A 15,843-nucleotide genomic window follows, 5' to 3' on the forward strand; every position below is an offset into this window, starting at 1 on the left:
TGAGCTGATGAAGAGTAGAGGGATGTCAATTAGATGATGAGATATGCTGCTGTTATCATAAGCTGTGAGAGGGTTGAGGTGTTATCTGAGCTGATGTGATATCGTCATCTTACTAGCTATTTAGTTTAATTTAACCGCTAATATAATGCGTCGATCACCCGGCAATTGGGTGCTATCAGTAGTTTAATTGAGTGCACCACTTATGATCACATGGTATAACTATAACGGCATTCCTCGTACGGTGGTATTTACGTGACGTGTCCTGACCATGCAGCGTTGCTACTCGTACATTGAAATTGAGACTACAGTATCCATCTTGACTTGATATATCATCGTTGGTATCATTGTTGCTCACCCAGACCACAGCAGGAGTTACAATCATGCCTCCGCGATCAAGATACGCCGTAGACCCAAGCTTATCAGGACCTGCTCAGCAGCCTCAGGTTCAACAACAATGGCAACAACAATCTCAATCTACTTCCCCTCAACCTCATTCAGACTATTACCAGCACCAGCAACAACCTGGGTATGGCCAACAGCAACAGTACGGTCAACAGGGATACGATCCAAATTATGTCCCACAATTACATCAAGTATCCGATAGACCTGCTCCAGCCCCTACAGGTGAATACGCTCCTACTCCTTCATCATCCCATCATCAAGCCCATCAACCACAATATCAACAACAGCAACAAGAACAACCTCAGTATCATGTCCCTCAACCACCACAGAATCATATTCCTCCACCTCCCCATTCTAGCGGACCAACTTTGACTGGACCGAGAGTAAGGATCGATCCTAGTCAGGTGCCCAATCCTGTCGAAGCGCAGGAATTGGATCAGAACTTATACGATGATGAGGATTTCTTCACGTGTCAGACTAGGGGGTTGGTACCGCTTGTAGGAACGGATTATAGGGGGATTGATCAGGGTGGGTTGATTGTATCATCGAGACCATCAATCTACACAGATCTCATAGACATTCGAAATCCCCTCTGATTAATCTTGACTGGCTGGATAAGCTAATCATATTTATGTATCCATCATAGGCAACTCCCTCCCCCGTCATCTACGAGCAACTCTCCCAGTCATCCCCTCCACCTCTCAGCTGCTAGACACCACCGCCCTCCCCTTCGGACTGATCGTCCAACCCTTTGCTCAAACGCGATACGACGAGAACCCCATTCCAACAGTATCAAGCTGGATATCAGGTCAAAGTCCATTCGATCCCCCAACTACTTACAATGGTAACGAAGAGGAGGAAGGCCCACCAAGGTGTGAGAAGTGCAGAGGATATATCAACCCCTGGTGCAAGTTTGTAGATGGGGGGAGGAAGTGGGGATGTAATTTGTGTGGGGCGAATAATGTTGGTGAGTTGGTCTTCGTTTTCCTTTCAGAGTTCGACAAGTGTTCCCGTCACCTTTGGCATTGCTCCTGTCTGCCGTTGTTCTGGATGTGACAAAAATATCCTCCACCATCCGTCTACCCTCATCTACCTAGGTTGCAATCTATTCAACGAACTCATCAGCTAACTCCACGAATAGTCTCCCCAACATACTTCTGCCACCTCTCACCCTCAGGCCAGCGACTAGACCACTCCGAGCGCCCAGAATTGCAATTCGGCACGTGCGACTACCTCGTCGGCCGATCCTACTGGGCAATGCAGCCTCCTCCAAGCGGATCATTGATGGACGTAGCCGTGGACGCCGGCAACTCCGCCACAGACGCTATCTCCTCGACCGCATCGGACTTGTTGGGCGGACTACAAGCGTCCCTTGGACAGGATACTTCCACGGCGTCAAGCACAAATTATAGGGAAAGGGAGAAGGAACGTAAGAAGGAGTTGATGAAGTATAGAAAACCTTCTGGATTGGCACGGGTGTTTGTAGTGGATGTGTCGAAGCCTGCTGCTGATCGGGGGATTGTAAGAGAGGTGTGTCAGGGGATCAGGAAAGCCTTGTATGGTGAGAAGAAAGAGGGAGAGGGAGAGGAGGAAGAAGAGGAGATTAAGATTGGAAGAGGGGAGAGGGTCGGGATTGTCAGTTGTGCGGAGAATGTGGGATTCTGGAATTTATCTGTGAGTTGCTCTTTTCAACATGTTCTTCATCATGATATGACTCTCATGCAGTTCACCACTTGCTTGGATGCTATCTGTATTGTAATACCGATGTATGGTATGGTCACTTACTGAGACATATGATCGCTTGCAGTCAACCCAATCTTCTCCGTCGCAAATGATCGTATCTGACCTAGAAGATATGTTCATACCATTCACAACTGGCTTCCTGGTTGATCCAACCGAATCGAGGTGAGTTGTTATACGCATTGTTAGCGCCAATGCATCCGCTGATTATAACATACTCTACTTAGATCCCAGATCGAAGCTGTACTGGATCTCTTGCCTGCGATAGCTGAGCGAGGTGGAGAAGGTAACAGGGTGGCTGCTGGGTCGGCGGTCAAAGGCGCTTTAGCTGGATTGGTGAGTGTCTGCATTCTCACTTGAGCCTGAACTACCACCTTCCCAATCCTATCAAACCGTCTATCGCACATTGCTGTCCCACTCATAACCTTAAAAGCAGTGGATGCTTCGTTTCTCTAACCATCCTCATCTGCTGTTTGCTGACTCTCCCTCAACGTACAGCGTATGCAAGGTGGTCAGATCAACATCTTCCTTTCCGGCCTCGTATCCCACGGAGCAGGTACCCTAACCTCCCGCGAAGATCCAACAATATACAACACCGACAAAGAGAAATCCCTCTTCTCACCCTCCAACTCCTTCTGGCGCGACCTCTCAGAAGAACTAGCAGAATGTGGCGTAGGAGTCAACACATTCATCTTCCCCGAAGTGTACTGTGACGTAGCATCCATAGGAGCATTGTCAGCAGTGACAGGAGGAGAGGTGTTTTTCCATCCTAAATTCCAACCTGTTAGAGATCGAAATCTCCTCCACCAAGAAATCGGATCTACCATATCTAGAGAGACGGCTTATAATGTGACAGTACGGATCAGATGTAGTAATGGACTAAGGGTTTCGGACCACCTAGGAAATTTCTATCAACGAAGTATGACGGACCTCGAGTTTTCCCTCCTGGACGCTTCGAAATCGTTCGTGGCGGTATTGAAACATGAGGGATCGAGGTTGGATGATAGACAACCGGCTTTCATTCAGGTGGCGATTCTTTATACTACTTCTGGAGGGGAACGGAAAGTGAGATTGTTGAATATGAACTTCTCAGTGACGAGCTTGATTGGGAATGTATTTAAGTTTGCGGATCAGGAGGCTGGCGTGGGGGTGTTGCTCAAGGGAGGTGAGTGATTACGCTTCGTTGATGGGGTCATTCGATGTGAACGCTGGGAGAAGTGAGTGCAGGAGGGATGTTGAGGGGATGAGCATGGTGCGATAAGGGATGGAGGCGGATTGAAAGAGAAGGGAGTGGAGATTGATCTGAGGTCTAGCGGTATACGATATACGGTGTATTGAGGAAATTGCTAATGCTTTGTATCTCACTAGCCGTCTCGCAAATGCCCACGCGAAGCTTGAGGGACATCAAGAAAGCCCTGACGGAACGATGTAATAGGGTGTTGTTGATGTATAGGAAACACTGTGCTCCGGCTGTACAGCAGGGTCAGGTGGGTTTGGCTCGTGCATAATCGTCTGAGCAGGATTGCTGATCGACCTTGTATACCTTATAGCTGATATTGCCAGAAGGGTTCAAGCTGTTGCCGCTTTATACACTTTGTATGTTGAAGTCTAAGCCTCTGAAAGGTGAGTAGTGGTTTCTTTCTGGGGGGAATCTTCCTCTACGTGTTTATATCCATCTCGATTGTCGAGGTAGAACGGTGGTGTCTCCATTCATCGCTCCCTGTCCTGTATGGACTTCGTCTTCCGTCTCCAGTCTGATGATTGATCCCGACGCTAATGTCACTCACCACACAGGAGGAAACGTAACTTCCGACGTCCGTGTGCATTACATGCGCCAATTCAAGTCACTCTCCGCTACGAGAACTATCAACTTGCTCTACCCCAAATTACTGGCTGTGCACGATTTGAACGAGAATGTCGGGTTCCCCGATAGTAGGGGGAAGTTGGTGTTGCCTACGTTCATGAGGGCGAGCTATGGGTGGATGGTAGCTGAGGGGGCGTACTTGTTGAGTGAGTGGGGTTCTTGCTTTAGTCGTGGGTCTGCGTGCTTGAGCGCTGACCAGTGCTCACTTTCTACTCTAGCCAATGGCGAGGTAGCGATGCTATGGTTTGGCTCGGCGGTGAACCCACAGATAATAGATGATTTGTATGGGGTAGATAACCTGCAAGATCTGGATGTGAGGATGGTGAGTACAAGTGAAAGTTGCTATTACCCTCAATGTCGTAGGATACATGATCATGAGATACTTGTGCTGATGTGCTACGTTCGGCCAGACCCAACTACCCAAACTCCCTACGCTCCTCTCCACGCAGATCCGAAATATCCTGACCCACCTGGAAAGAGTGATAGACCATCATCTGCCTGTGATTATTGTCCGACAAAATATGGATGGGATGGAAATTGAATTTGCGAATCAGTTGGTGGAGGATAGTAATAATGATGCGTTGAGTTATACCGACTGTGAGCTTGGTTCTCCCCTTCCCTCACTTTTCGAAATCAGCTAGGGTCCGATCCTTCTGTTTAGTCCATCATTTTACATTTGGGGAATTGCACGGGTCAGCTAATATTGTCCGTATCATAGATCTCATGACTGCTCATAAATCGATTACGAACGAGTTGTCAGGTAATGGAGGCAAGGGGGATAGTTGGAAGCCTTGGTAGGGTAAACATTGTGAATGATTGAGTGGTATTGAATTGACTGAAGAGAGGGTATTGTTTATGATCATAGTATACCATGCATTGGATCCAAGTATGAGTCGTACTATCACTTGGGTATCCATTCCTGCACAGTTGTAGTCCCATCAAAGCAGTGGAAGCAAAGAAAATGTCAGTGATAAGATAACCCAGTTACACCCACTACGTAATGGTGCCACACTGTGAGTGATGGATATGACATCATCCGTCGTCATTCCCATCAAAAGGTACTCTAGATAACAACAAAAGGTGAAACGTTAATTATTGATTGTTGTGGGTATGTGCTGGTGCTTGTGACCCTACCATACAGTTAAAAAAAGGTATATATAACCTAATCATGTATCCATATTCACCTGTTGTTCTTTCTCCTCCCCTCCTTGATTCACAACGAACCCTCATATCAATCCCAACTCAATTCGTTATACATACTTTACTTACCAAACTAACATACCTGACATAGCAAAGATGCAATCAGTCGTAGTGAGTGCTTGCCTCTCCCTCTCCCTTCCAACCCTTCTTCCACCTCACCCACTGGTCAGCCATACCACGCCTCATTCCTCACAGCATCCGGACTGACATAGCTACATGACTACGATAGGACGCAGCCAAATCAGCCGTCACAGGAGCAACCAACCTCGCCTCAACCGCCGTATCCTATACCGGTCTCACCGGAGCAGGGCACTCCCACGCAGAAGAGCATTTACACAAATCGACCCTCCCTCCCGACTCCACCGCAGGAGAGGTTAGGAAGATGGATAGTGTAGGGTTGGAGGTGTTTGAGGAGGAGGGGGTGAGACATGAGGTGTTGGTTAAGATTAATAAGCTTGCTATGTGAGTTTAGCCCTCTCTTCTCTATTTCCTTTCTCTCTTCTCTATTTCCGTTGTTTCGGAATGGGTGCATGGGTAGAAATAGATCATCATACATGAGGTAATCAGTCTTGCTACCTTGTTGATCTTGCCGGTCTGTTTGACTGAACATGCGGTTCAACGTGTTGTATATGCTGATTCTTATCTGATGGGATCGCAGCGAAGATGCCAAACACGGTTTGAAAGAGGTTGCGTCGCTTGATTTGGTAGGTCCCGATGGGGTTAAGAAAGGTATCTCGGTGAGCCTATCCACATCTGTGACGTACATCGCATCGATACTAGTCCCTAGCTAGAATAACCAGGACCAGGCTGATTAACCTGGATGTTCGCTTAGTACTACCACCCGCTCCGATACTTCACGGTCGACCGACCATTGGGTGTAGATTACATTGGGGAAATTGAGATTGAAGAGGGCAAATCTATTCATGGTGAGTTGAGTCGACACACTTTCCTCCCACATATCACCACCTGTTGTCAATGTTGCAAACTCATGCTCCGATGTCGACGTGAACAAATAGTCCGAGTGCACAAGGCCGGATCGGGAAACACCCCATTATTCCACTCAATCGATACTCGACCTTCCGAGGAGGGAGGGGCGGTGTTTAAGACGGGTGAACCGCTGGGTTGGTTCGACTATTAGTCAGTTCAACTGAAGCTAGCTGAATGAGAAGAAGATGAGAATAATCAGTACTGTATTTATTCATTCCCGCTTATTTGTAGAATATGATTGATGAGTTATGAATTATATATGACTATTGTAGATCAAGTCGAGGTGCATGTACAGTAGAGAATAAAACAGAGTATCGTCGATCTCGTAGTCGTTGGTCAAAAGAGGCCAACAGGGTCAGATCAGATGAAAAGTCAGATTCCGTCTCTGAGGCTGTATCATAACCACAAGCATCATCTTTGGTACGATACACTTACATGGTATCGTGTAATGCGATAGGTCAATATTTAGCAAACAGGGCTCAAGACAGATCGTATCAATTCAAGTCAGAGTAAACGAATCAACCCGATCAAAGCAGAGCACATGATATTCATATCATCATACCATGACATGTCACATTGAATAAACTAAAACCAGAAACGAAGAGAGATGAAAGAATGCACAATGATAAAGATAAAAAGGAAGGATGGGAATAGTATAACGAAGATTTGACTTTCATATCCAATTTTCTCTCTCCTGCTCGGCCCAAAGGACCCAATCGCACTTTGTTTTGATTTCCGCGCCAGATCTTGACCCATGCAGTTGACGTATCGCTTACTCGTCAGAGATCTACAAGACCCAAAAGGTGATCAGCAAGCCATCCCTTCCTCTCTCATCGAAATAGATATAAATATCGCTATGATCTCTATAAACAGCTGCCGAGTCAAGTAAAAGATAAAACCCACTTTAGGAGCCAAGAAGAACTGCAACGTCCCTTGCTCGAAATCGAACTGAACCAATAACGGAACGTCATTTGACATGTGCAAGCTTACTTCTCTGGCTAATGGCGCAGATTTGGCAAAGTTGGTCAGGTATTTGAGGGAGAAGGTGAGCGAGACTTGTTTTTCGAGGATGATCGATACGCCAATTTCGTCGGATCCTGAGTCGTCTTTCTTGGCTTTTTTGGTGGTCTATCAAATGTCAAACGAGTTGGTGGGAATTAGAACGGTCAAAGTAGACTGTTTGTAACCGATTGATGTACTAGCACTCACCTTGGCTTTACCGTTGGATTTCCTCTTCTTTGATCGATCTTCGTCATCTTGTTCGTCCTCTACGTTATAGTAAAATCATCAGCATCTCTCATTTGACATATTGTATCCATTTGAATGAGATGTGCAATGGGAAAACAAAGGTAGACTCCACTCACCCCCCTCCTCATCATCAATCTCAGGCTTCTCATCCTCCTCAATCTCCTCCTCGTCCTCCTCATCCGGATCCCTCTTCACAGCCGCCTTCTTAGAAGACGACCCCCCACCGGATCGGTCGGTCCCCGCAGATTGTTTCAAGAGAACACTACCGTTCCCCACTTCACCTTCCGAGCTGAACCTCACACCTTCCTTTGACGCTTCGATCTTGACGCTTTCTCCCAACGCCGCGAGATCTCGACAGATTCGCTGGAACTCTGCAGAGGACATTGTGATGGTAGCGTCGTATTGCGTGTCGGGTATTCCGAGGTGTTCTTGGTCGATGTCCATGAGTTTCATCTCGTACTCGCCTACTCTGTCTTCCTCTGCGGGCAAGTACAGCGAAGAATATCAGCTCAATCCTGCGAAGGAGGAATTGCCCGGATATAGACTCATGGACGTGACTGATAGACGGCTGGAGTTGTTGTCCTATACTTCGGATGTGTAAATGTTGTCGAGATACAGCTACACTTACTAGGAGACTCAAATACCAAACCAAGCGAATCGGCATCATCGGGCGCCTTGAGAGTAACGACGTCTTGGTCTTTAGCACATTTGAGGATTTTAGTGAGGGAAGTAAGCTATGATCATTGACAGTGATTTAGTTAGCTCTGTTTATGACTACGATAATGATTGAGCTCACGTTAACACCCAATGGCATATTTCGATCACATCGGTAGGACTCGAATTGCTCAGCTACGAGTTTGAGGGAGACCAACGCTACGTGCGAGTTGTCCATTGCTTGGAGGGCCTATATCGTGTTTCTCAGTCAGCTTGTCGTCTTCGCTCAGACATACACGTTACTACTAGCTGGAGGAGTAAGATCCACTTACAATACCTTCATCGGTACAGTCGAGGTTACCATCTGTGACCAATTCTTTGATAGCTATATGATATAGCGTATGTCAGTAAGGATATCTCTCAACCTTGACACATTTATCCCGACGCGAGGAAGCAGAATATTACACACCATCTAGGAGCTTTTTGAGAACGGCAGCTTGTTTAACTCTTGCTTCTAACATTGCGACGGTTTCGGTGACTTAGAGGATAAGGATAGGAGAGGATACTTTGTGTTGAAGAATGGTAATTGAGAATGAGGATTGATATGAAAAGTGAGAAAGTGAGAAGATGAGAAGATGAGAAGGAAGAGGCGCGTCGATATATGTGTACTGTACTGATACTGATCGCGTAGTACAGTAGCAGGAGAGGAGATCGAGTACATATGAGACGGGATCAAATATTACTCTACTTGTACGCGTCAACCTGGTCATGTTCGTGAAATGATAACGTGCAGTGATTATAAAGATAATGACACGTGTGATATTCGTGATGATACGCGTAGGTCCGTGTGGTGGTGTCATACCTAGCAGTACTATGGTTGTACTGTATGTTGTACTCGTAAATACGCAGTAACAGTATATTGAACAACGTTCATCTTGGTAATACCTGTCAAGATTGATTGACTTACTCTCTTCATTCATCCACCGTCTACAACCCTCATTCAACACTAGTGCTGTGTGTGGTAGTCACCCTCTCCTGACCTCATCGACCAGCTGTTCAGCTCAAAAGAAGACTAAAGATGTCATCTTATAATACCTTGCCAGTAAGTCATCTGCAGTCCCTTATCTCTTCCAAAGTTCACATTCCCAGGCGAGATGTTCATGGCTGAGTCTGCACTACCACAGCTCCACGAGACACTCAACCTATACGTATCTCCCACAGCATACGTATTCGAACCTGCCTCCTCGTCTTCGCCTACTCATGGCTTCGATGGACCTGCATTCGTCAATGAGAAGGATTCGAGGGAGAGTCTGTATGTGGATAGAAGGACGGGTAGAATGAGCTTGAATGGTGAGTTGAAATGTACTTGGCCTCCTACCGATTCCACATAGTAAATCACACAAAAACTGCTTCACAACTCTAGCTAACTCGAATACGTGGTACCAGAATCATCCCAAATACCATTCGGAAAGGAAAAAGTGATAACATGCTATGGGATCATCGGAACTCTGAGTCTTGCCACGAGTGAGTGATCAAGATCTTCTCACTATTTCGGGTATGATCAATTATTTTTGAACGATTCGACTTATCTTCGATTTCTGTACAACACAGCCGACTTCCTCCTAATCATAACCTCCCGCACACCCTCCTGCCGACTCCTCTCCCAACCCATATACCTAGCCACGGATTTCCGTCTCCTACCTCTATCACCCCTATCTACCTCGTCCACCATCCTCGACCACCCAGTGGAGAAGGAATTGATATCCCTAGTGGAACAAGGGTTGAAATCCGGTAGATTGTGGTTCTCGTACGGCTGGGATCTGACAAATTCCCTGCAGAGGCAGAATGAGATTGCGCAGGACGATGCAAGGAAGGAATGGCCATTGTGGAAGAAAGCGGATGAAAGGTTTTTCTGGAATAGGTATTTGATGGGGAAGATGATTGATCTGACGGAGAATGGGGGTGTCGATGTGAGTTGGTTTTTACGTCACCATCCAGAATGCGGGATGAACGATTTTAGCATTGGCAATTATATAATTGACGATTAATGCTAATACAATTCTCGACATTACAGTTGAGCAGGTTCATTTTACCTGTGATGTACGGATGTGAGTATTACAGTTCCCACTTCTTCTTCTGTCAATTATGACCTACCGCTTCCCCTCCATCTACTCTCCGTCATATCGATTTTCACGCATGATCTATCCGTACCTCAAAACCTATACTTACAGTTGCTTGTGCGTTAGCCGTCGAGCTCCGCTCAACAACCCTAAACAACCGAGACCTCCTCTTCCTCCTCATCTCAAGACGATCAAGACATCGAGCCGGTACTCGATACTTCTCGCGAGGTCTCAACTCGCAAGGTCATACATCAAATTTCAACGAGACCGAACAAATAGTCTTGTTTGATCCTTTGCCCGAACATGGGAATCCAAACTCGTCTAGAAAGGGTAGAGTAGATGGAAGGGAGAGGTTGAGTTTCGTTCAGACTCGAGGGAGTGTTCCGTTGTTCTGGGCTGAAGTTAATAATTTGAGGTATAAGCCTGATTTACAGATTATGGATTATACTGAGACGGTGAGTTTGTTTCGCCGAGTAAAGAGTGTACGGGTCGACACAGCATTCATCCGCTCGCAACGTGATAATGTCCAATAGACTTGGGATCCAGCTGATATCCTTTCTTTTGACTCAGCCCAATGCCCTCTCAACCCACCTCCACTCAATGATCGACCTCTACGGCGACGTCCATCTCGTCAATCTGGTCAATCAAAAGGGCCACGAACAACCCGTCAAAGAGGCCTTTGAGCGATACATGTCCCTCGTCGCATCGAGTGATCCAAAAATCAACGAGAAAGCACACTACCTATATTTCGACTTCCACCATGAATGTCGAAAACTCCGATTCGACAAGATCCAACTTCTGATAGATAGGCTGGAACCTGATTTAGACAAGATGGCGTGGTTCCATTCTACCAATCCTAGTTCTTCGCAGTATGGTAATTCTCATCACTCTTCTGAGAGTGGAGAGAATGCCACGGTACTGAGTAGACAGCAGGGGGTGATCAGGACGAACTGTATGGATTGTTTGGATAGGACCAACGTCGCTCAGTCTGCGCTTGGTCGGTGGGCGTTGAATAAGCAACTGAGGACTGTTGGGATTATCAGTGTCAAGGAGAGGGTGGAGGAGCATGAGGAGTTTATGACGATGTTCAGGCATGGTGAGTCGTGGACTATCATCATTAAATTCAATATTACCGTTATTTGATGTTTCAGAGACGCCATTGGAATGAGGAGATCATCTCTCGCGGGTTTCTTCCGATCATCATGATCACAACATTCATGTGGATATTATAGAGGCTGATTTCTGTTGATTTATTTAGTCTGGGCAGACCACGGTGACACCGTCTCGAGAGCATATGCAGGTACAGGTGCCCTGAAAGCGGATTACACGAGGACAGGTACAAGATCAAAGGAAGGGATGTTGCAAGATGGTTATAAGAGTGTGATGAGGTATATAAGGAATAACTTCTTCGATGGTGATCGACAGGTGAGTGCGATGACATTGAGTCTCGTTACTTCAGATCCGGAATAGTGCTGATCACCTGGACCGCGATAGGACGCATTTGATATACTCACCGGTGCTTGGGTAGCGAAGAGAGGCGGTATTCCTCCTTTGACCGATACGAGGCCATTGCTCATGCGAGCTGTGAGTTAGCCTCCTTGTGACGTCGTTTCTCGAACCTAGCTCATGCTATTTATGTTCTCAGATGCCGTATATCTTGGCTTTCGCACTTACGATGATTCTGGCTGCTGTCACATTACCAAGAACCAGTGGTGAGTGAGACTTGTCCGTCTCAGGGCTATGGTATCTACTAACGAATGGTCATGATCTACTGTAGAACTCTCCATCTACTCATTCTTGGTACTCTGGGTGTTCTTAGCTTTCTTCTCAGGATCGTATATCTGGGGTAACGTGAGTTCTACTTTATTGTCAAATACAGATCTATGATTATGATCCAGAAACTCAGGTAGCTAACATATTATCTTCGAATGTCTCAGGGAACATCGTACGTCTCGTGGCCAAGGTTGAACCCCCCTCTTGAAGTACTTTCATGGAACGGTCCAGGCGCGCGATCAATAGCCAGAGGAAGAGGTCTGTCACTTGCCAATGTGATTCCCATCTTTGCGAAGAAGAATGCTGCGGCCACTGGGGGGATTGGAGGTAGACCCGCGGTATATAAGATGGAGGAGGTTGAGCTGGGTAAGAGGAAGGGAGCGTTGATTGATTGATCAGATGGTAGTGTGAGCGTTGTATATAGGATATTCGTGAATGGGAGTCTGGGAATAGTAGATCAGGGGAAAGTATAAGACAAGATGGGATGAATGGTTATTTTTGGTACGACAATTAGATTGATATGACTATAGAGTAGTTCAAGTATGATATGAGATAATTATGTTCATGTCCATGTTCATGAGAAGCGAGTCAACTTATCACAGGGTATATTTCATTAAATCACATGGAAAATTGTATACAATTGGGGTGTTGCAAATAGCGTGACGTAGCTTGACGTTTAGTGTACATATAAGAAGAAGTGTTTATCAATACTTAAGGACGATCAAACTTTCGTAACCCCGTTTCAACTCCTCCGGAGCACTCAAACGCGGTTCTGCCCATTGCCCGTAAATCTCTGTAGTCGTTATTCTATCAACGTCAAAGCAATGCATTATCGTCAGCTTCGCACTACAGTCACGAGGGGATACAGCCAAAACCAGAGATGGCTTGACTAACTCTGTATCTGATTTGATATCAACTACAACCCTGTTGAACTTTGTGCTTCCCTGTTCTATGACTCTCTCGAGTATGACGATTTGGTTCTCTTTGAAGAGTTTCACTATTCGTACGAGTCGACGTTAGTCTATCAAGAGATCCGCCATCTCGATCCAAGCCAGAAACAAAACTCACGATACTCGTCATTTGACATATCCCTCACATCGTACTGTTCAGGTGTTAGACCAGTCAAGAGGTTCAGTACGTTTATGGGCGAAGCTTGATCGTCTTCGATCCAGTGCGAGGATGCGGATGGCGAGATGGAATCGTATATGGCAAGTTCGAGACCCTGCCACCACCTACAAAAGTATCATGGTTGAGCAGTTTACAGTGTACAGTGTAGAGTGTACGGACCGTGGACTCACCAATTCCCAAAGTCCGGATTGATCGTAGGAGGGAACCTACCATTCACCTCCCCAACATCATATATGAAAGCCTTTCTCCCCCCCTCCTCCGTCGAGCTACTAACATTATGCAAGAGAAAAGACGCGTTGGTCGTCTTCACCCCCCTGACCCCTCTCCCATGGGTCAGATCGAGGATATGGTCATCTATCCAATTTGGGGGTGGGTGAAGGGCGAGAGCAGCTAGGGAATGTTTGATTCCCAGGTCGTTTTGGAGGCGGATCGCTAGATATTTCTTTGTAAGTTACGCATGACAGGACAGATCAGCTTGTTAAGTGTAGGCTAATACACTTACCCACACTTATATCTGTATAGACGGGTCCCTCGGGTCTCATTAATTGTTTACCCTCCTCTTCACGAGGACCAATATCACTTGCAGCTACCGTCGCTGCCAGAGCGAATGGGATGGCCAAAAGGATGACAGCTGAAATACATCTCGACAAGTCAACTTGCTCGAACACTCCACTGCTCTCGGATGGGATCTCCATCTCGACTTACCTTGTTTGATGGAGAACATCGTGCTATATGTATTCGTATATTTATCAGACAGACTTTGTTAAAATTGTAATCAAGTCCAAATTAAATTGCAAAGATATTTGAGAATCTTTATTCACAATTGCACAATTGCGCCGAACGGTTTGTCACTTATGATTTAGTATTTCTTACCCATGTTCAATTTGAGGTCGGCAAGAGTGTCGTAAATTGGATCCTTTCATGGGTAACTTACTGACAAAGGACGGGACGAGGAGAGGAGATGATTGATCAATTTGTGGGACCTGCCCCTTCCAAGCTTCAAAGGGTCCCCTCAATATTGGAGAGTCAGCGTAGGACGGAGGGCAACGGGATTTCGTACCTACCGTTGAAGGTTGATGTCATACCCTGATTCGATAATTACACCAGCTAGCTACCGAACATTCTGTTCTTGTTCAAGTCGTCGCTTGGGTCTGCCTTGAGCGATTGCAAGATCAAAGAACCTGCAGAAAGAAGCCAGTATCTCCATGCTAACAAGTCATGTTCATGCCACTTCGATCGTCTAAAAGTTCCTTGACCTTCCATCGATGAATATAAACATGACTCCTGCCTAAATCAACTCTGAATGAAAACTCCTCGCGATGGAAACAGAGAATGCGGATGCTGTCGCTGTCTCCTTGGAGATCAGAGACCAAAATGGAGAAGAAAGGAAAGAACGAGACTGACCGGAGAAGAACCAGACATAAAGGTCTCACGCGAGCCGTTGCTGTGCGTTGTCACATCCTTTCAAAAATGATATGGCGGTCTTCTTCTCGAGGGACTACCTACCTTATTCCAATGGCAGGATCCGAATCACTGATCGATTCTACATTATCGAGGTATCATCCCGCGTTTTTCGCTCTCCTCTTCATCTCTACACGCCCCTGCCTGAGATCTTCCCTTTTTCTGACTAAACGGAATAGAAGGTATTCCAATAAAACCCAAGAGCGATATTGCAGAATGTCAAGTTCGGAAGATGAGGCATCGGATGAAGAGATTTGTCAGTGTCCTCATTCGTTCCATAGATTGACCACGAATAGGGAAATCTGCGGACCCGCACTAGAGGGTTCAAAAGGATGTAGGAGATGTGTGAGTTCTCGTCCTCTCCCACCTTATCAGTCTGAATCCGGTGACTAAAGCTGTGTCTCCTCGCCTTTGTAGGTCCAGATCAAAGGCCATGGTCAGTCGTATCACTCTCAGTGGCAATCGCATGGCTCGGAACCAGGCGACAGATGGGCTGAGGGGCATGAAGAGTATGAAAAGTGGGAAAATAGTATCACGCAGATCGAGCGTTCCAAGTTGTCTAGGGTGGGGCCATATCGACATTGGCTGAAACATGAGGGCGGAAGGGAGATAATGGGTCTTAATGCGAAACCGAGGAGGCGAAGTGGCAAAAACAAAAACAAGGCCAAGGGTAAAAATCGTGATGGTGATGATTCTGGAAGTACCCCGAATGGCGTTCGGAGAAGCACTAGACTTTCAAAGCGAAATATCACCACGTTGTCGTCAAACACGTTGGATGCGGACACGTTGCGCATTTCGTCATACACTGAACCTACCGTGCCCCAAGAACATTCTGCTGCCGTAATGGATGACCTGAATAGACGATTCCTATCAGCACGCTCGCTCTCGTCGGCTGATTGTGGCATCTCGTCAGATTTCCAGAAACATTTCCCAAATATTCAGCTCCCTTCACATGTCCATCTACGCCACAAATCCAAAAAAGCGGACTTGACTTCGAGCTCACCCCGTGACTCTGAGGCTTCCGCTCAAGGTGGCGAAAAACTTTGGTACCCTGTGGATCCACTGGCTGATGATGGCGTTGAGGATTTTGACGAAGAGGATGAGCTTTGGGTTGCCAAGGCGATGGGAGATGATCGATAATAATAATGTGGAATAGTGTGTGCAGGTCACGTACACACAGGAGGCTTGCAGAGCATTGAAGATGTATGTACCGCTTTTTTTCCGACAATACGTTGAGCAAGGTCGAGACACCATTCATGTATGGTT

General features: G+C 46.4%; 6 protein-coding genes across 6 annotated transcripts; 4 read left to right on the forward strand and 2 right to left on the reverse strand.

Annotated features, from left to right (window-relative positions):
- Nucleotides 1–380: 380 nt before the first annotated feature.
- On the forward strand, nt 381–4,804 carry I302_102613 (uncharacterized protein; the record flags this gene model as incomplete). Its single annotated transcript, XM_019187980.1, has 13 exons — nt 381–930; nt 1,049–1,210; nt 1,256–1,369; nt 1,544–2,076; nt 2,210–2,307; nt 2,370–2,478; nt 2,641–3,307; nt 3,511–3,629; nt 3,693–3,765; nt 3,937–4,152; nt 4,225–4,328; nt 4,417–4,603; nt 4,725–4,804. The coding sequence occupies 13 exons, from the start codon at nt 381–383 to the stop codon at nt 4,802–4,804; spliced, it is 3,012 nt and encodes a 1,003-aa protein (XP_019050858.1).
- A 498-nt stretch (nt 4,805–5,302) lies between these two features.
- Nucleotides 5,303–6,344, forward strand: I302_102614 (uncharacterized protein; the record flags this gene model as incomplete). Its single annotated transcript, XM_019187981.1, has 5 exons — nt 5,303–5,317; nt 5,436–5,668; nt 5,865–5,943; nt 6,039–6,132; nt 6,223–6,344. 5 exons carry the CDS (start codon nt 5,303–5,305, stop codon nt 6,342–6,344), a joined length of 543 nt encoding a protein of 180 aa, XP_019050859.1.
- Nucleotides 6,345–6,965: 621 nt separating this feature from the next.
- Nucleotides 6,966–8,616, reverse strand: I302_102615 (proliferating cell nuclear antigen (pcna); the record flags this gene model as incomplete). The annotated part of the gene is made up of 8 exons (XM_019187982.1): nt 6,966–6,980; nt 7,097–7,321; nt 7,403–7,461; nt 7,558–7,920; nt 8,070–8,175; nt 8,238–8,345; nt 8,428–8,480; nt 8,565–8,616. 8 exons carry the CDS (start codon nt 8,614–8,616, stop codon nt 6,966–6,968), a joined length of 981 nt encoding a protein of 326 aa, XP_019050860.1.
- A 557-nt stretch (nt 8,617–9,173) lies between these two features.
- I302_102616 (uncharacterized protein) lies at nt 9,174–12,383 on the forward strand (the record flags this gene model as incomplete). Its single annotated transcript, XM_065869523.1, has 12 exons — nt 9,174–9,197; nt 9,280–9,445; nt 9,542–9,619; nt 9,707–10,065; nt 10,170–10,203; nt 10,342–10,670; nt 10,786–11,311; nt 11,474–11,640; nt 11,710–11,799; nt 11,861–11,927; nt 11,993–12,066; nt 12,153–12,383. 12 exons carry the CDS (start codon nt 9,174–9,176, stop codon nt 12,381–12,383), a joined length of 2,145 nt encoding a protein of 714 aa, XP_065725595.1.
- Nucleotides 12,384–12,692: 309 nt separating this feature from the next.
- Nucleotides 12,693–13,840, reverse strand: I302_102617 (uncharacterized protein; the record flags this gene model as incomplete). Its single annotated transcript, XM_019187984.1, has 6 exons — nt 12,693–12,795; nt 12,883–12,985; nt 13,057–13,220; nt 13,287–13,548; nt 13,619–13,747; nt 13,822–13,840. 6 exons carry the CDS (start codon nt 13,838–13,840, stop codon nt 12,693–12,695), a joined length of 780 nt encoding a protein of 259 aa, XP_019050862.1.
- Nucleotides 13,841–14,793: 953 nt separating this feature from the next.
- On the forward strand, nt 14,794–15,717 carry I302_102618 (uncharacterized protein; the record flags this gene model as incomplete). Its single annotated transcript, XM_019187985.1, has 2 exons — nt 14,794–14,922; nt 14,995–15,717. The coding sequence occupies 2 exons, from the start codon at nt 14,794–14,796 to the stop codon at nt 15,715–15,717; spliced, it is 852 nt and encodes a 283-aa protein (XP_019050863.1).
- Nucleotides 15,718–15,843: the final 126 nt, after the last annotated feature.

The sequence above is a fragment of the Kwoniella bestiolae genome, chromosome 1 (assembly GCF_000512585.2).
Source record: "Kwoniella bestiolae CBS 10118 chromosome 1, complete sequence".
In the NCBI taxonomy this organism is placed as follows: Eukaryota; Fungi; Basidiomycota; class Tremellomycetes; order Tremellales; family Cryptococcaceae; genus Kwoniella; species Kwoniella bestiolae.